Here is a 21,156-nt window from a genome sequence, read left to right as displayed (position 1 = left end):
AGAAATGCCATTGAGAGTTTCATTTTTGAAATTGGTTTCTGTTTTCTATACTTTCTTAGAACTGGGAATTTTTAGACCCATTGTTGCACTTCTGTCAGTGGTCAAATCACAGACTCAACCTTTAAGAACCATGTTTAAGAAATTATGTCTAGGTCTCTGACCATTTTTGACTGTTCATTTAAACAAAAAAAGTAACTTTTTGGCAATGTCTTACTGGTTTCAGTTTATCCCCAGCAATAAAACATGAGAGACAGGTTTAATCAAATCCAAATATTTTTGGAAATATATCTGTCAGGGCCCTGACAAAACAAACTTGTGCTGAGAACAACTTATGGATGTTTGACCTAAAATATGAGTTTGACTCACTGCCCAGACATTCAGAGCTTCTGTGACATCAGACTAATAAGACTATGCATAGTGTGTACTGTGAGGAAACACCTTATCTTTCAATAACAGACCAGTAGGTTTGCAGCTATCTTCCAAAATATCTACTATTTCTGCTGAAATTAGCGTTTTCTGATGGACCATATACTGTATATGTGGTTAAGGGTTAGTTACTAAGACCTCTTCGAAAGTTTGAATTTATCCTTGATCAAGCAAAGAAGCTACCCAGTTGCACTGTTGCTGCAATGTAGAATGTATTTCCCCCAACTTTATGGAGGTGATAAATAGGAAAACAATCTTTCTCATAAATTACAGAAACCACACATTGTCTGTTGTTTGAACAGTCATAATTCACACAGTCACAAAGGTTCACTTTTTACGTTAACAGTTCAAAGTGTTTAATTTGTCATATTTACAGTCCACTACAATGGGAAGAGAAGGATCTGTGTGTTTGGGTGTATACCAGGGTGGTGTCATGGCGAGTTTGCGTTATACAGTCTGAGGCCGATGTATAAAATCTGTTCCTCAGGCTTGACGTCCTACATTTCACACTTCTGTACCTTCTAACAGGAGGGAAGAGGTGTGAACAGACTGTGTTGGGGCTGGGTGTGGCCTTAACAATGGTGCATGCTCTTCTGAGGACTCTACTGTGGTAGATCTCCTGCAGACATTGGGTAATGTGAGACACCCCCTGTATCTAGGCAACAAAACACATTTGTGGCCATGTGACCATTTTGTTTCCAAGCCCCTCCCATTCCCCCCTTGCCGTGGCTTGTAATGTGGAAAGTATGTTTTTACACAAAAATATGTTTATTGCATGTAAAAGTAAATTTTCTTGCTTTGGACTTAATCAACTGTTGTCTCAAAACCAATTGATCAGGTAGAAAAATTTACATCATACATGTTGGTGAACTTCCAACAAATAAAACCATGTGATTGATGCTAGCTGAACATTAGCCTGAATTGCAAAGAGATGTTGTTTTTTCTAAAATGGTGGCTGTGGGGTTTAAGTTAGACAAATGCTGTGGGGTAAAGTGAGAAATGAAACACAAGTTAAGTTTAGTCTTAAACATATTGTAGTGTAATATTATATTACATATATTTTATTTTTAATGTCATAAACATTGCAGAAAAGCCATCATGCCAAGAAACTACACCAGGAAGACAACCTGGGGCCAAACACCCTCGCAGAGATGGAGAGTGCAGCCGCTGAGTTCATGCAAGGAAAGAAGTCCTTAAGATAAGCTGGAAGGGATAGAAATGATAAGACAACCCTCAAAAGATTCATAAAGAAAATAGAGAAAGGGGAAGTAAAATCAGCAGCCTGGGGTGCAGTAGCTGAAGCAAAGAGAATATTTACAGATAAGATGGAGGAGGAGCTTGCCAAACACTTGAAACAACTAGCGGACCAGTTCGATGGCCTTGCTCCAGCTAAGTGCTGTGAACTGGCATTTGAATAAGCAGAGAAAAACAATATCCCTGTCCCTGCCAATTGGACAGAGAAACAATGTGCAGGTAAGCTACGGTGTGCAAGAGATCACATGAATCATAATAATCATAAATGTGCTTAATTGACCAATCCCCATGATTCTGTTACTAGTCCGATATTAGTTTTGGAATGTGTGGTTGTCAATCAAGCTGTCAGGATTTTAACTAATACAACATGTGTTGTTAGGGTAGTTCTAAAGTGGAAAAAGTAGGTGGATCACTTTACCCCCTTGATTTATCTGGTCTGTCTCACTTTACCCCTAAGCTGGGGTAAAGTGAGACACTAGACCAATTTTTTTTTTTTATTTTTTTTTTTTAATATTTTTGTTTATTGGAAGTAGTTTCACAAGATACAACAATATAACAGGGAATACTTCCATCTTACATTTTTTCCCATCTTTTTATCCCTCCCACATTCCCATCCCCAGCACCAATAACAAACCTATAAACACGAAAAAACAACCAAATATAAAAATAAATAAATAAATAAATAAAATAAAATAAATAATTAAAGGGGAAGGGTGAATTGTTATTAAAAATAAAATAAATGGGGGGGAGGGGGAGGCTCAGTCATCACCATAACTCAGAGATGTCAAAGACTCAATATGACTTAAGAGAGGTCTCCAAGTCTTTTCAAATGAATTTAAGGAACCATTCAGGGAAAATCTAAGCTTTTCAAGACTCATGAACAGTAAAACTTCTTCAACCCACCTACTGTGAGATGGGGGTTGAGGGTGTTTCCATTTAAAGAGTATAAGGCGTCTGGCCAACAGGGTTGTAAAGGCAAGGACATTCTGTATAACTCTAGAGGCAAAAGGCTGTAGGGGGGCCCCAAACAAAGCCAAGAGAGGTTGAGGAGAGATGGTAGTGTTATATGCTGTGCGAGAAGAGTTTTAAAGATTTCAGACCAGAATGTGGCAAGCCCGGGACAGGACCAGAACATATAAGAATGATCTGCTGGGGATTGTTTGCACCTGTTACAGGAGTCAGTTATATTGGGATAAATTCGAGATAGCCTCAAGTTAGTGTAGTGAACTTTGTGCACTACTTTACATTGTAGGAGGCCATGCCTTGCACAGATTGCAGAGGAATGAACCAACCGTAATACTTGTTCCCAATAATCATCAGGTAGTGTGACTCCAAGTTCTTGCTCCCAAGAATACTTGGGGCCTGATGCTGGGCTATCGAGAGAAGAGTTGATAAGGCTGTAAATGCTAGAAATTAGTCGCTTTTGTCCGGGATCAAGAGCCAGTATTGCATCAATCAATGTTTCTGGGGGACGACTGGGGAATTTGGGGTTCTGATTCTGAACAAAATGCCTTGTCTGAAAAAAACGAAATAGATGGGAATTAGGCAGGTCAAATTTTCTTGAGAGCTCTAAAAACGACATAAAAGTCCCTTGGTTGTAAAACAAGACCAATTTTTAAAAACAATCATATATTCAATGCCCTTTGTCCTGAAGATCTGACCATTTCCATTGCTAGGAAACATCCTGAATTAATGGGAAATGTGTACATTTTACTGATATATCATTTTAGCTCAGCTAGAGCTACACTGTTTGTGGACGTCTCCACACCACGAGTTGTTGACAAACACTTTGGCTATCAGATGAGTCTCTGTGAAAATTAAAGCACAGCAGTACCTAACTTCCCGTTGTGTTATGATCATTGCTTTCAGCTCATCAAGTTTGTTCGCCAGTGACTGGACATTAGCTAGCAGGAGGCTTGGTAGCGGTGGTCGGCTCGCACAAACTTTTAGCCTGGCATGGAGTCCCCCCTCTTGCCTCGCTTGCGTCTCCGCGAAGTCACCTTTGGTCACTAATTCACCGGAGCGTGGTGCAGGGGGCCTTCACGGTGGCGGCGTTGGTCTAGTGTTGGACAAACAATGAGGTGAAGTTCCAGAGGTATACAACCAGTATAAGCAGAGTCGTACTGCTACCGTGCTATCTTATAGAGTGTGCTTGTTGTAAGTCCAATAAAAAACACATGGCGTTCAGGAGGGAAGCAAGCAAACACATCTGCTAAGGTGGGCGCCATGATCATTGAAAAAAAGAAGTGCTGTCAGTTTAACGCGTTATGAACGGCGTTAACGCAAACCCATTTTAACGCCGTTAATTTTTTTATCGCGAGATTAACGCAGAGCTGCCAACTCTCACGCTTTCGCCGTATGACACAGGCTTTTGCATGTTGGTGGTTGACAACAGTCACTATAATTGTGTGTGTGCGTGTGTGTGTCTGTTTGTGTGTGGTTCCAGATAGCGCACCGTAGCCCCGCCCCCTGCCCCCGCGCACTCGCTCAGAGAGACACAGTGAGATCAGAGCTCAGTGACTGACTGCTTCTTAACTATGGAAACAGTGAGTTTCTCTGGTCTCAGCTGATCAGAGATCAGCGCAGAAGCTTCTTGATCAGAGCAGACGCTGCAGTTGGTTTCTACCGAGCTTCAGTTTCTGTGTTCGCCTCCAGTCTGACCTGCTCTCGCTTTTTGTTTTCACATTTCTCCAACTAAAATATATATTTTTAAGCTATTAGGCTGCAGCTCTATGTTTTTATTTATTTAAAAACAGGATACTTCTTATTCTTGTTCTTTGTCTGTTAATTTGTTGCTTGTCTGTTTGAGAGGCCTGACTGCTATGTTCACAGCAAACTTGAAAAAAAGAAAATATTAAGCCATGGTTTAGCTGCACTATAGGCCTTGTTTACTTGAAATGTGCACTTTATAATTTTATTTTGTAGCGCCCTGTAGCAATGTTGTTTTCAATAAAATAAAACATTTGCATAAAGCAAGCCAATCCACTTGTCCATGTTGATAGAGCATTAAAAAAAAAAAATTATCGGGAAAAAATAAATGAAGGGACATTTAGAATAGATACAAATTCGCGATTAATCGCGATTAATTTTAAGTTAATTATGACATAAATGCGATTAATCACGATTAAATATTTTAATCTTTTGATAGCACTAAAAAAAAGTAAACACAGGTAATTTTATCTGGGGATAATTTCAATTGAGTTTAAGTATTTGACTTTAAGTTGGAACTGGCTCTCTAAGGATTTGGTTATGTCCCTCAATGTTCAGCACATTCATATAACATTCATACAAATCTTTGCAATGTCAAAACTAAATTAACATGGTTCTGAGCAGCAGGTGCAAAGCTACACTAACAAGATTATTTATCTGAATCCTGAAAAAGCTCTGCTACTTCCCATAACTTCAATTCTAGGCCTCTATGCACATGTTGTTGGCAGAGGTCCTTGATTATGTCGAGCATATGGAAAGGGAGTCAAACGAGCATCCCAGCCACAAAACAGCCATCAATCAACTTGAAAGAAGAAAATGTTCAGGCTGAGACTTTCGAGAGGCTGGAGAGTGTTGTGGGTAGGGATGGAAACATATAACTACTGAAGTGAGGGGGGCATTTTTTTTCTTTCTTTCTTTCTGGCAGCTGATCCAACAAGACTCCCTGATATAAAATATCCTTAGTCAGATATACTCTACTGACATAAATACTCAATTCATTAACTTTCCATTATTTTACAAACTGTTTATTCTAATCAATGTTACACGTGGCATCTATTGCACTTTTACATTTTTTGTCACAAAAAATTTAGTAGTACTTAAATGGCACTCACTATAGCACTTTGTGGTTTTGCTTCATTTTTGAAGAAATTGTACTTTCTTGCTTGATGTTCTGGGTTTGTACCCTCAGGGTTGAATGAACTTGTTGTAAGTCGCTTTGGATAAAAAAAGCTAAATTAAATTTGAACGGGAGTGTGGTGTATAGGGCTCGAAAGGGCACATGATCTCCATTCTGTAAAATTAGCGGATCAAGGAAACGAAAAGTGGACAATGAGTGCAGAGTGTTTAACACGGAGTGGACAACAAAATACTTTTTCACTGAGGTCCAATCGAAGGCTGTATGCCTGATATGCTGAGAAACTATCGCAGTTTTCAAGGAGTACAACATCAGCCGCAGTGTTAATTTCGTTGGCGAAAACTATGACGAAAAATATTCGTTAACGATCTAACGATCTGATGACTAAGACGAGACGAAGACATAACGAAACGGGATCTTTGAAAATAAAAACTACGACTAAATCTATTTAACTTTCGTTGACGGGCTGAGACGAGACGAAAATGTTGAGTCTGAATACAAATGCTTAAACATCATCGTATCAGGCCGTCATAAAGTACCAGGAGCGGGCGAGTGTGTGTGTCTGTGTCTGTGTGTGGGTCTGTGAGTGCTCCCAGATAGCGCACACAGAGCCGGGGCTCCGCCCCCGCTCACTTGCTCAGAGACACAGTGAGATCAGAGCTTGTTCACGTGAAGCAACCGCTCACTGACTGACCGGCTGCTTCTGATCAGTGGAATCAGTGAAAACACAGAGTTTCTCTGGTCTCAGCTGTCAGAGATCAGCGCAGAAGCTTCTTGATCAGAGCAGAAGCTGCAGGTGGTTTCTACCCAGCTTCAGTATCTGTGTTTGCCTCCAGTCTGAACTGCTCTCACTTTTTGTTTTCACATTTCGCCAACTAAAATATATCTTTTTAAGCTACTAGACTGCAGCTATATGTGTTTATTAATTTCAAAATAGGGTACTTCTTATTTCATACATTTCCCACTAAAATATTGGAAGGACTCAAATAGCCCTACATAGTTCTGTGTTTAATTTATTTCAAACTAGGCAGACATTTTCCTGTGTATTTTCTTCTCCTCTTCATAAGCATTTGGTGTTTTTCTTTGTTGTAACAGGTAAAAAAAGAAATAATAATACCATAGTTCGGTATAGTATAACTTTATATAAAACTTTATTCGCTTTGTGTTGCGGCTTCAGACACATTTTATTTGGGGGAAAAATGGCTCTTTTGATAGTAAAGGTTGCCGACCCCTGCTATAGACCTATGCTGGTAGGGATATCTAATGGACAATCTAAGTACTGCAAGCTAGACTATTATGCAGTTGTAGACACAACACAGGGGGTCCCTGGGCCTGAGAAGGGAAGAAAAGGAGTTTAATGTGGCTATTAAATGTGACTTAAACTAGACTAAAATGTAATTAGTTTTCGTCGACTAATACTAGACTAACATTTTCTGAGTTTTCGTCGACGAAAGCTAGACTAAAACTAAGAAGGATAAAAATGACTGAATGTGACTAAAACTAATATGCATTATCGTCTAAAGACTAAGGCTAAATCGTAAAATAGCTGCCAAAATTAACACTGATCAGCCATCACTTTGCTATGAAGCATCATAACTACGCTAGCAAGCAGGCAGCGCAAGAACGGACGTCTACAGCTCAGAGGTTTGCGGCTAATTTACAGACTCAGGAAAAAAAATTCACTGACAAACTGCGATTCAAGAGTCAACTACCAAGGCAAGTTTTTTGGTGGCATTGGAAATAGCAAAGGCTAGCAAACATTTCTCCTGAGGCGAGTTTTTTTAAATTGCCTCGATAATAAATGCTTCGCTACTTGTTAAAGGCCAAATCCTTTCATGTAATGATTTGTCCATGTCATTTATATTAGTTCACAAAATCACTGCATCCATCTGGTCATGGCCCGGCCCCTCTGTCAAATTTTAGAACCCATTTTGGCCCGCGAGTCAAAAAGTTTGCCCACCCCTGGTCTAGACCCCGGGGGGGAATTCATGTACTATGTTCTGCTTCACCCCCTCTTAACCCCGATGACATCAATGTGGGAGATCCTGAGGGATAGCTGCGGGAAACGGGGAACAACTTTCCAAGATGTGGCGCCAAAGCAAGTTGGAGACAGACTGTTTGACACATGGGACAGGGCTGACAAAAAGGCTCTTGGCTTCTTGTTTCAGAAGCACAAACAGGTCTGGTACTTTCACAAAGTGTAGCACTGAATGCCTGATGGGCAAAAATCATCCATGGTATTTCTATTAATGTAGCCTCATACGCTTTAATTGCTAATTCTATTTACACAACTTGCTGATATTGTTTGGCTGTTTTTGTCACGGATATGGTGAGGACCCAAAAGCAGCACAGGCAGACTAGCTGGTAGACAGGTCCAGTGGGGGGCTGTGGAGCCACAGAGCCGAGCAGGAGCGTAACCAGGAGGGAAAAGGCGAAACTTGTGGTCGAAGGCAGAAGGCTGAGGTAATGTCCAGGGCAGAGACGAGGTAGGAAGGTCAGGGATCGACAACAGGTGATCAGTCCGGAGAAAATACGCTGGAAGTCAGGCATAACGAACAAGACAATCTGGCACGGAAGCAGAGACAGGAGCGGGCTTAAATGCAGCCAGGGCTGTCACAGGTGTGGAGAGTTGGCCTGATGAGGAGGTGTGGCTGACTGGCAGAGTGGAGCAGAGACAGGTGAGTGGAAAAATACTGGCAGACAGGAGATGAGCAGACTGTGACAGTTTTACAATGAAGTAACAATGTCTGATTTTCTTTGACATGACACACTTAGATTGACAAAGTTAATGCGATGTCCATAGGATTAAAGATTGGAAAGGCAAAAATGAAATACTGTTTTAAGATTGAAATCAAAGTTCATATTATTCTGCTTTAACAATGAAACCAGTAAAAGCAGATCTCCAGTTTGGCAAGGGTAACGTCTGTTTATAACAGTGTTAATTATGAGGTTTACAGAATGGTTGTATTTGAGGGGTATGAGGAATGTTGGTGCACCAACAGTTTCCGTGCAGGACTTCTCACGTATAGTGAAAGGGAGTTCATACGGCCACTTTATTAGGAGAACCCTCACACCTATCCATTAATTAAATTCCAGCCAGTCAATCAAACATGTGGCTGCAGTGCAATGTGTAAAATCGTACATTATACATTTTAGGCGGCTTCAACCGCCTAAAATGATTTTAATCACTTTGACCATGACATGATTATTGGTATGATAAACTCCTGAGCTTCTGAGATTTTCAGTACAGTCTCAATTAACAACAGAGAGAGAAACAAATAACATCCAATGAGCAGTAGTTCAAAAGCTGGAAAGAACTTGATGATGAGAGAGGTAAAAGGGGAATGGTCAGACTACAGTAACTCAGATGGCCACAACTGTTGTGAACAGAGAAGCATCAGAATGAATAATACCTTTTATCATCTACCAGAGCAGAGATCACATTAGGGCTGCAACTAACAACTATTCGGATAGTCGATTTATCATTGATTATTGAAACGATTCATCGACTTATTAGATTATGAATGACACAAATTCTCAATTGGTCTTATTTAGTCAACAGCTTTTAAATTTAGCTTGAGGTTGTTCGAGGCATGTGATGACTGAAAATAAAGGCACTAAAGATCAATACCTTGCTGCATATAAGAGTACTGTTGACACAAAAGCAAAGAAAAATCAAGTTTTTCTCCATTTAAAACCAAGGACAGCTGATTGAAAAAAAAAAAAAATCAAAATCAAGTATCCATTTTTTCCTGTGAGCGAAAAGGACAGGGAAAGAATCAGCAATAAAAACAAAAACAAACAAAACTACAGTCTTCTTCCGACAGCATAATGGTAATTAAAAAAGACGTTGTCAGGCAATAGGATAACATTACCCTTAAACTTGTTGCAAACAGGCATGTATGGGTTTATATAGCAAGCTAGCTAACAGGCTATCTTACCAAGGAGAGTCTGCATCGTTTACGTTACGATGTCAAACGTGCCTCCTCCTCAAATGCGCATATCCGGCTTCCATGGAGAGCAAGTCCGCCCTACAGATATTGCACGTAGTTTTTTTTCTCCCGAACTATTAACTTCCTGGTACGCGATGCTGTTGAAGCAGACCTCGCCATTGGTCCCTGTTTTGTTGCTTTTGGATATGCGCGACTTTCAGAGATAGGATGGGAGCGAGATGGCTCGAGATGGAAGCTACTTCCATCAGCACATCCGGTGAAACAGCGTTTAGTTCAGCTGCACAGAACGAAAAGAACGCGCCATGACGTAACCAACGAGTTACGTCATAGCGCGTTCTTTTTGTGCCGTGCAACACGAAAAGATGTTTGTCGATGATGTTGATTAATCGTTGCACCCCTATATCACATCAGGTTTCACTACTGCCAAGAACAGGAATGATGGTAAGATGAGGGTTTAGTATATCTGCCAAACTAGAGGTCTTCACCGATAGACCTGTGCGGGTTTGGATCAACATTATACAATCAGTCGTGCCTGGGTCGGGTCATGTTTAATTAGCATGTGTGTAGACAGACTTATAATTGTAAAAGGGTCCACAGTCCTAGCTATCTTTATAATACTGCAACAAAACTGCCAGACAGGAATAAAGACTGTTTCTTGTGAATCTCTGAAACACATCATGTTTTTTTTTTTGACATTTGGCACAAACATTTACTTGAGCTTGGAGGTCAAATGTCAAGGTCACTGTGGCCTTTTGAATGGGATTTCTGAAGTTGTCACTTGGACTCAAAGATAAAGTGATTATGTTTCAAAAGTCAAAAGTAAACGTAACAGTCACCTCAATATGAATCTGTTAGAAAGTATATGTAGAAATATGTACACAGAAACTGCACTGTTAGGCGAAGGCATAAAACTGCAGTGCATTCCATTAATGTTCAACAATATCGAACTTTTCAGGTGCCACCTTTATGAAAAATCGTGGAGTAATGCATCCTGTTTTGGTTGTGATGTTTCCTGCTGTAACCTGATCAGCTGACTAGCAACCATCTGTTCATCTCTTTCGCCCTTCATTCTGCAATAGCATCACCATTGCTTGAAATTATGTGATGAAGTCATGTAACATATGGAGCAGGATATCAGAGGAAAGTTTCCAACATCTTGTTGAATGTATGACACCTACAACTGAGATTGTTTGATAATCAAAGGAAGGACCACCTAGTGTTAGTTAAGGGTTCCTGATTAAGTGTTTAAATAGGATATTTATGGTTTCCACATGCTGTTTCCAATTTGGACCCAGATCAACACTAAAACAAATATTTAAACTTTTCTTACTTTCAAAATATAAGCCAATGACAAAATGCAATGTATTCAGGTGTCACTGTCATATTTTCAAATATTTAGTATTTGAACCACCAGTTAAACAAGTATAAGCCTGCGTCTTTTAACGGTTGTTTTTGAGTTAAAGGATCACTTCGACAGTTAGTATGTCAGAGTTAAACATTCAAATAATATTGTGGGCTAGACTTAAGTTACACATTCATGTTGAAGCTGAACTTAAGACCCCATTTACACAGGCGGGTCAGACAGCTATCTGATCTCATTAAAGCAAAGTGTGCATTCATCCAAGAAGTTTACAAGAGGGATTGTCTGAATCACCTCTTAAATTGTTGATTGCATTCTAGCAAGACATTCAAAAGGTGTAAATGCAGCTGTCTCTCTGTGATACAGATACAATATTTATTCCGCAATAGTGTAACTATGTCTGTGAGTGGAAATATATACTCATTGTCAGATTTTCTTACAACATGCATTGTCAGAGTTCTATGGCAGCTAAAGTTTCACTAAAATGACACTGAAATAAGCTGTTGTTCTGTGTCTCATTTAAGCAACACAGTCTCTATATACATCAAATACAAGACTAGGGTTGCAAAATTCCGGGAATATTGAAAGCCGAACATTTTCCATGGGAATTAACGGGAATATACAGGAATTAACGGGAATTGACAAGAATTGACAGGAATAAACTGGAAATTTTTAATTTCCCAAATTCCCGAGCTGAATATTCCCATGAAAAGTGTCCGAAAATTTCCCGAAACTTTTTCGCCCCTTTGCAACCCTATACAAGAAACACTGAGCTGCTGGATTGTTTGTACGGTCCCTGATCAATCACTGAATAATCTGTGTGAGAGAAGGAGGGGCATTGAAAAAAAATCTTCTCTCTTATTGTTCTTTAACATGATGCATTTAAGGATTTGTGCTAGATATTTACAGTTTTATGCACACTAAACTGTTAATGTATTTAAAGCGACTCTCACTTAGCATGAAGCCCGACAAAATAAAGATCTGTGGTGTAAATGTACAGTATGTGCTTTAAATCTCATCTGGACACGAGGCACTGGACATCATATTTGTAAATGTGAATGAATCTGATACTTAATTCTGAGGTTTTTTTTATTTGATGTATACGCATGTTTACATTGATGTTGACTTTTCTTTCACTGACTGAAAAAATTTAACCTGGAAAAACCACTGTCAACCTTTCAAGGCAAGCAATTATATAATTTGAACAGATCCTGTTCATGTGAAAACTATAAATTTGTAGTTACACTTGGTAGATATTTGATACAATGTAGACAACCAGTACAGGCCTGGACAGTAATTTATAAAAAACACTTGCGATTTCAAATCAAAATATTGGTCAGACAATTGTACACTATGGTGAATTCTGTGGTCTCTCATTTGGAATGGAGTACTGCTTCAGTATAAACACCCATGGAGTATCGAAGGCCCCACTCTGGTGAGATGGCACTGTACACGTTGAACATGTACAGTGCTTCAAATAATGCAAGTCTTGAAATAAGACAAGCGTTGCTATATATTTATTTCGAAGCCATATATAAAACCATTAATTTCTGTCTGGTTTCCCTACAAATGTACTGAATGTGAATGATTTGGAAATTTTGGTGGCTGCCCTCTCCCCGCTGTGTATGCATCTGTGTCCCATTTCCCTCTCTAACTTTGATGTCTCACCATTTCATTGGCATTTACATACTGTTAGCTGAAATTAAACTGAGCCAGAAGTTATTTTGACGTGTGGCCAGGTCTGGGTCTCCTCGCCCTCCCCATTAATAACCCTCAGATGGTCTGTCTGGCTGTGGCCAGAGGCATAACCACTCAAACTACAGTCTACAGATTCTTTGAAAAATATTGACTTATTCATAGATGCATACAGGAGTCTGTTGCTCGATTTTGGCCTTGAATTTATGAAAAGCCGCAACAACAAACCACAAGCTTGTGAAATATGACTGATATGTAAGAGTTGCAGAAGTTGGTCAATTCTTTTTTACTTTTCTGTTTAAATGGTTTGTATAGCTAACATATGAAAAGTGTCTCACAAAAATGTGAGTGCATGAAAACAATGGGATCTGCCTTAAGAACCTATGGTTCTGTTCATGCTGACAGACGCGCACACACTGCTTATGGTTTCTCAGCAAAAGCTAACTTGGAGTCCAACATGATGGTTCTGTATCTCTTTGCACTTTCATCCATTTTGACACCCAATTCTCAGGCTACCTGGACCAACAACCAATCTCTCTCCCACAGCAGAACCTCTAAAAATATTTCATTACTTCAGTTCATCTTTGGAGTATGTATGTTAATAAATTACTCGACCTTAAAGTGGCAGTGTGTAAAATTTAGTGACATCTAATGTTGAAGGTGCATGTTGCAGCTGAAAACCCCTCACGTCATCCTCCCCTTCCAAACATGAAAGAGAACCTGTTGCAACCTACAGCTGTCATGAATACTCAAAAGGGTGTTTAGTTTGTCCAGTCTAGGCTACAACAAGAAACATGGCGGCCTCCTTAGGGAGGACCCCCCCCCCCAAAAAACAACAATTTGTATAATTTATATGAAACAAACTCGTGAAAACATCACTAGGATTACTTTATATTACATTTCTGTCAAAAGATCCCTTTCACCTATATCTTACACTGAACCTTTAAGTTTCAGCAGCAAAATGTAAAGTTAAAGTCCCGGTTAAGTTCCTATGACTGATAGAGTATTCTATAATGCCAGAGGAAAGAAAAAAAAACAACAGTTCTGATAAAAATCTTTTTCAGTTTTCAGACAATTCCTCTAAACTGTTGGTGTTGGTGAGATATTAGGTCATTTGAACATTTATTGAAATGAAACCATGTGAGGAGTTTAGAGGGGAAAATCACGACTTGGTGGAGCTAGAGACTGCATTGTTTTCAACAGCAGGCAATGCTTAAGTCTTTATGTCATTACTGCTTGAGCTGCAATTTGAACAAATCCTGTTATTACCCAACTGCAAGCTCCATAGTCTTCCCATTTTGTCAGTGTCAGAGCAGATGGGATGAGTTGTGTGTACGTGTGTGGTGTAAGCATTTGTGGACAACCTCAGGTTGAAGGTTTTCCTGCAATTTCAATGATTGCTTCCCAAGAATATACAACTGTTTACCAGGGATTCCCATGATTTCTCACTTGGCCAGTTCTCTCAGCTTGATGCTTGCCTTGCTGAGCAGCACTCTGCGCTACTGCTCTGACTCTAGATGGAGAAGTGTATCTCTGGTTGAGGCACTTACTAAACTTTTTCCAAGTATATTTGCAGATGTTGCTTTTCTAAACTACTTAATATGGACTAGAAATGTAAACTGTTGTTTTGTCATGAAAATGTATTAGATGAAACATTAAGTTTAAAATCAAACAAGCACAACTAGACTTGGTAGAAAAAGATTTTTCCTCTCTCATCCATGAGTCTTCTTCAGTTCTGACTGACTGCTCGACCTCGGTATTCAACCTTATTAAGGCCAGACATGCAAACAGACTCATCAGAACCCCCAACTACTAGAAGGAAGGAGTAGAAAGCAGAGCCCTGAACTCCTTCAGAGGAACAGAACTGAGCCACTGATTTGAATATGTGGACAACACATTAGTTAAAATTTAAACCGAGCAAGTGCAAGTCTATGCAGAAAACACTAACTCTTTTGGTCACCAAGATCATATTCACACAGTAGGGTATCAGCGACAATGACATTTTGGACTCTGCTATACACAATGAATGAGACAGGAATTCAAATCATATCTCCTTTAGTATTGTTTAAGTTCTGCAGTAAGTCAACTCAAGTAAAAGCAAGAAAACTAATATTTGACAATGACACAAGCATTTGTGGCTATCTTGGATTATTTATCTCAAGCTTGAAAAATAGTATGAGAGAATCACAGGGAATTGCAGACTAACGGGAGAAAACCCATTTGAAAATAACTTTCCAAACCCATTATGTCGAATTTTCCAATTGTTACTCACCGTGGTAGGGGTTGTGTCCGACTCTTAGGGGGATTGGCCTCTCTGGTTGGGACTGAACATGTGTCTGTCTGTGTGTAGTGTGTGTGTGGTAGTATTTGGGCTTTATAACATACTGCTGGCTCTGAACTTGGTGCATGGGCATGGACCGGATGCTGTAAGGAAAGAATCATAAAATTAAAATAAATACAGAGTTCTGAAAATGAAATTGCAAACAATGCAGTTATACATAGACAGCACAGTTACTTTGACAAAACAATAATGACCAACTCTTGGCTTTTATTTGAGTAGGTTAATATCAATATAGAAAGGACGAGTATTAGAGACATATCCCTTTTAGTGCACACTGTCAAATTGCAGGGCTTTAACAGTCCAAGAGTCTCTTGGGCAGCAGTGTGTTTTTTCTGTATTAATTCATTCACAAAACTCACATGTGGCTCAGGGTTGACTAAGAGTTAAGAGCAAAAAGCCAAAGCTTCATTAGAGCTATCAAAGGAAGCTGGTTTGCCCAAATCACTTGTGCACTTTCTAAAAAAAGTGAGCCTAGTAAACTAGAAAATAGTGTTGTAGAACAACGCTCTGTCTGTGGACTGATACAAAATAAATCAATCTCTGTTAAAAGAATGTAAAGGAAAAGGGTATGGAGAAAAGAGTAGGAGCGTGGGACCCAACCACCTCATCTATCAAATATGGTATTTCAGAGAATGTGTCCTCTAAGTACAGAGCAAAGTAGAGGACAGACATTTATCACCTTGACAGCACTAACAAATGTAGTATTATGGCAAAAACTAACAGAAAACCTAGGGCAGTAGTAACCCCTGTCCACATGTGATTTATGTTTTAGGCTAGCCTCCACTATTGAGTGGTAAATGAGTGGAGAAGGGAGTGATTTCCGACATAGCCTTTGTCTGGTTTATACATTTAGCAGTAACGTTTTCAAAGGTATTTTCTTGATCTCACATATGTTTGCTGTCTGTCTGCAAGGATAAATGTTTGCCCAAGTGAAATCAAACCTAGCGCAGCAGACTTAACATTGGTCCAGTGAAAAAGAGGAGCAGAGTGCAGCACAAAGTCTGTGGACATGTTGGATTTAAATGCTGAAGTCAACTTGTTATCATTTGTTAGTTCATGAAAATTCCTTTCAAGGTGTAACTGCTAAATGTTTAAACCAAACTAAACTGACATTTTTATGTCAGCAAATAAAACATTTAAACAATATTATACTGAGGGTTGCGTAGTGAATATGAGGTGAGTGAATCATGAAGCACAATTCAGTGGATTGCTGAGCTACCACAAAAATCAGATACTATTTCAGAGACACTAATGTTACTCAAGGGGCATTAATGAGCAAGTGGTCAAGTAGGTAATGTAGGTGATAGTGATGGGAAGTTCGGATCTTTTTACTGTATCGGTTCTTTGAATCTCGTTCAGTAAAATGAACGAATCTCTTTTTGAGTCATGCGTTCGTTTCAACTGGGGGGGGTGCAAACGATCCAAAGACTCGTATCCGGCAGATGAACGAATCGTTCAACTCCCAACTGTGTTTTCCGATCAATGATTCGGTCATCTGCCCACAGAGTCTTCGGGCGACGTGTCGGCCACACAGAGCGAGTTCATCTCGCCGGTGACCGCGGTGCGGGCGGCGGACGGGGAAATCGCTCCCCGGAAAAGCAAGCCGAGTTCCGGGGCAGCAGGGCTCCAAGCCCCCCGGTCACCTACATGCACATCTGCGAGACGGATGTGTTCAGCATGGGGGTGTTCCTGCTGGGGACCGGAGCCTCCATACCGCTGCACGTCCACCCGGACATGAACGGGAATCTACGGAGCTCCTGATCCCCACGCTGCCAGCACATCCAGCTGGCCCGCCGCATCCGCGGACACAGAGCTTAAACTGCTGCTGAAACACTGACTATAACAACGCCGCATTCCTACACTTATAAAATGCAATTCAATGTGGAAGTAATCCAAGTATTCAGAATACGTTACTCAGATTATTTAATGTAACGGAATACGTTACAGATTAAATTTTTGGGCATGTATTCTGCATTCTGTAACAGAATACGTTTTGAAGTATCCTTCCCAACACTGGAAATGTTAGACTTGAGAAAAGTAAGACACCTATATTTAAAAAAAAAAAATTCTCAAGATGGTTAATTTGCACACAGGTTTTAAAAAGTGCATGCCTTGTGTTTATACTTACAATGACTAATCGCAATAAGATTATTTCCCCAAATCGTTCAGCCGTATTCACAAGTCATAATGACTGGTTTTGTTATTTTCACTTTACATTTACACTTACAGTAAATGCCAGTGTGACAATAAATGACAATTTAAAACCATACAAACTGTCATGTTTTACTGTATATAATATAGGAGGTTTTCTTAAAAAAAATATGATCTGCCACACAAAAGCTGTCAGTCATGGCTGCTTTTTAACACGCGAAAGGGAATGAGGTAACTGTTTCCTCTTCTGAGCCTACGGAGGTCATGTGGAAAAGGATCCAAAGACTCGTACCCGGCAGATGAACGAATCTTCACCTCCCGACCGTGTCTTCAGATCAGTGTTTCGTTCTTCTGCCAACAGAGTCTTCGGATCAGTGAATCGTTCATCTGCCGGATACGAATCTTTGGATCCTTTTCCATGTGACCTGCATCAGCCTATACAACAGTCCCGATGCTCGGCCACGAGAAAATGAACGAATCTCTCTTTGAGAGGACTCGTTACTCCCGAGTCCTTGTAAGGATTCGTTCAAAACGAACAAATCGTTCACGACCGACACATCACTAGTAGGTGACCTAAAACGTGATATGGGCTTGTCATAACTGCAAGCAAATTCTCCAACTCTCACACTTTCGCCGTGTGACACACACTTTTGCTTGGATGGTTTACTAAGTCAAAATAATTTTTCAAAAAATCATCGTATCGGGCCGTCATGAAGTACCAGGAGCAGAAGAGTCTGTGTGTGTGTGTGTGTCCTTCCAGATAGCGCATGTCCTCCGCCCCCTGCCCCCGCTCACTCGCTCAAAGAGACACAGTGAGATCAGAGCTTGTTCACATGAAGCAGCCGCTCAGTGACTGACTGATTGTTCTTAACTATGGAAACAGTGAAAACACAAGAGTTTCTCTGGTCTCAGCTGCTCAAAGATCAGCGCCTCAGCTTCTTGATCAGAGCAGAAAATGCAGTTGTTTTTTACCGAGCTTCAGTATCTGTTAATATTTCCCCAACTAAAATATATGTTTTTAAGCTATTAGGCTTCAGATATATGTTTTTATTTATTTAAAAATAGGGTACTTCTTATTTCACACATTTTCCACAAATATGTTGAGGACTCAAATAGCCCTACAAAGTTCTGTGTTTAATTTATTTCAAAGTAGCCCGACACTTGCCTGTGTATTTTGTTTGTTTGTTATTTTGTTGCTTGTCTGTTTGAGTAGCTGGCTGAAAGCAAAGAAGAAGTAGGCTTACCTTTTATTGGTAAACTGCTACAGTTTATTGTTTCTGAAATAAAAAGCCTGACTGTTATGTTCACAGCAAACTTTAAAAAAAGAAAATATTAAGCCATGGTTTAACTGCACTATAGGCTGAGTCCTAGTTTACCTGAAATTTGCACTTTATAATTTTATTTTGTACCGCCCTGTTTGGAAATGTTGTTTTTCAATAAAATGAAACATTTGCATAAAGCAATCCAATCCACTTTTCCATGTTGATAAGAGCATTAAAGGGACATTTAGAATAATTTTGAGTTAACTATGACGTAAATGCGATAAATCGCAATTAAATAGTTTAATCGTTTGACAGCACTAATATATATATATAAACGCTATTAGTACACTTCTGTGATGATTCACATTACGCGGGGCTGTGGTCTAAATGTTGTGTTCTCAGTTGCACACGCTGCTGTGGCAGCAGGTGAGGTTGGGCAGGGAGACCCGTCATGGTTCTGTCATCACGTATCTTGAACCAAAACCATGGGTGTCTGGACTGCGATTTTGGATTTGGTTCGAGAATCATTACAGCCCTGTTCAGTATTATTCAAAATTGTAATGGACAATTTCTGAAGAAACAGATTCAGACAGGTTAACTCAACCCCAAAGGTTGAGTGGTGTTTCATTGACAAAAAGTCAAACAAAGACAAAGAAACCAGTGGTTTGAGTCATTCAATAACTCAAAACGGAGAAACACTGAATTTGAATCCTATGAAATGTGGTCTTCTTTACTTTCCAGAAAGTGTATGATAAATCTTTCTCTCTTTGCTCGATTAGAGAGATGGCAGGCATGAGAGAGTGAAGCCACGGTTGCTTTTAAACCCTGGATTTAGTGGGCTGAGGATTTGTGTTGACCCTTTCTGAGACAAGCCAGAATGCTGCCCTGGTGGTGCTCATTTTAAGGAAATCAGTAAGGAAAGGTTTTTTTTATCTTCGCAGATGGAAAATCTCTGATATTACTCCTGGTCAGCAGGCAATGAGTCATTGATTCTACACTTAAGCACCAAATGTAGCCTGAGCGGATCCTAACATGCTACAAAGCAAAGCAAACATATGGTATTAAGGACAGCTAAACACTGACCCTATACTTCTACTTGGTCCTATGAGAAAACTTTTGTCTTTTGAATAAGGGCTATTTCAACAATATAGTGTCAACTTTGACACACTTGTTTTGATTTTGATTAGAATTGTATATTGGGTTTGGTCTTTTTGGTCATTTTTTTTCTTCCCCTCTCTCCCCTCTCTCCTGAACTTTGTTTCAGAGTTTTTTGTTTCGTTAACAGACAAATTACAAATGTAGATGTCATTTCGAAACTTTTCCGATAGAGCTTCACTCTCTCTGTTTTCTCTCGTAATGCTACAGAGTCCTAGGCTAGAATTACCATAGCTAACTGAGTTTCTTCAATTCTATTCAACTTTATTAACCTGAAACAGGGTAATTCAACATAATATGCAACAGAGCTCACACAATTAAAAACACACATCTTGCTGCCTGACATATTCGAACACGCTGTTTGGTTTTAAAACACACCCAGATTGAGTCATGATCTTCTTAATCATAATGCAGAGTTAGCCCCAACAATGTGAAGTTAAAATCTTATAACATGAAAAAGAAGCTTAGGTCATCAACACAATGACCACCAACAGTTAAACTTTGAGACATTGTTTGACATAAAGCCAGATGGGACTGCTTGTGTTCTACTTTAGCATAGCAAAAATAGTGAGTCTATTTGAGCCCCCAGATCCTGGCATGGGCTTGTGGTAAAAAGAAAAAGGTCAGCATGATTATGTTGAATACTATGTGTGCTCATCCCTGTTAGTGATCGGAACCTCCAAGCATCTTCTATATCCTCAAATTAAAAGTAAATGGTGTGGATCCCTATATACTGCTTAGAAATATACTGTTTCACCTCCTTTAACTTCGATTAAGTCAAATGAACGAAATAACTACACATTTATTTCAGAATTTCACAACAATTTATCAATTGTGTTGATTGAGGTTCTAAAAAAAGTAGAATACATAGAACATAACATGTTCATATTGAAGATTAAACACTGAGTGTTAAATTACATGGCCTTCCTCAGGTTCCCATGTAGGATACAAGGAGAGTGCAGGGCCACAGAGAGGCAATAATGAACCCAGAGGAAGATTAATTTCTCAAATGGACATATTTTCATCCCATTCATATGACAGCTTAGCCTGGATGCCAGACGAACCACAACATTTGAGGTCGGAAAGTTCGGTCTGGAGTCGCTCCGTTGGGGAGAAATTATGCCCGGTTCGAAATCATCCGGACCAATCAGATTGTCAGGGCGGGCTTTATACGATGATGGACAGATGATCAACGGTAACGTAATCAACCACGTCACCAAAGTGCCCTTGGGTTGAATTCGTTTTCAACAAACATGCCTGCCGCTGGAGAGCTGAGATGTGTAGATGCTGCCATTGAGTCTGTTTTAGAAGACATCGACAGCGCATTCATTTTGAAAGATGAACACAGAACGTGGAGGCGACGCCAAAGCACCGCGCTAATCCCTATCACGCCGGTGCTTGGCTGTTCACACCGGACACTGAAGCGACGTTGAACCGCCGGCAGTGCTAATAATATCACCCGTTGATCCAGTAGATTAAAAGCATATACTTACTTGTTGCTCCAACATTAAGCAACAGCGTCCCAACATTTGTCTTTCTTGGTGTTGTCTTTATACAACATATTCCGAGGATCATACAACTCACTGTACTTCTCCACTTCAATTATAATTTAATGTCATCCATGTTGAAGAACTTCTCCGCTGTTTGCTCCGTTAAATGTCGGGTGTCAAGGCTAAATTACTTATTCTCCACTCAAGCCTATGTGGAGAATACGT

At 39.8% G+C, this 21,156-nt stretch overlaps 1 protein-coding gene across 4 annotated transcripts in view; it reads right to left on the bottom strand.

Annotated features, from left to right (window-relative positions):
• The window catches only part of ltbp1 (latent transforming growth factor beta binding protein 1), a 128,666-nt gene that overhangs the window by 69,971 nt on the left and 37,539 nt on the right, over positions 1 to 21,156 (bottom strand). For all 4 annotated transcript variants that reach the window (XM_062400708.1, XM_062400709.1, XM_062400710.1 and 1 more), the window contains exon 4: positions 14,805 to 14,956. In XM_062400708.1, coding sequence (XP_062256692.1) covers positions 14,805 to 14,956 — 152 coding nt within the window. The remainder of the gene's footprint in view (positions 1 to 14,804; positions 14,957 to 21,156) is intronic.

This window comes from Platichthys flesus, chromosome 12 (assembly GCF_949316205.1).
Source record: "Platichthys flesus chromosome 12, fPlaFle2.1, whole genome shotgun sequence".
NCBI classification, from domain to species: domain Eukaryota; kingdom Metazoa; phylum Chordata; class Actinopteri; order Pleuronectiformes; family Pleuronectidae; genus Platichthys; species Platichthys flesus.
Note: the sequence above shows the minus strand (reverse complement) of the source record. Positions and strands in the feature narration are given on the sequence as shown.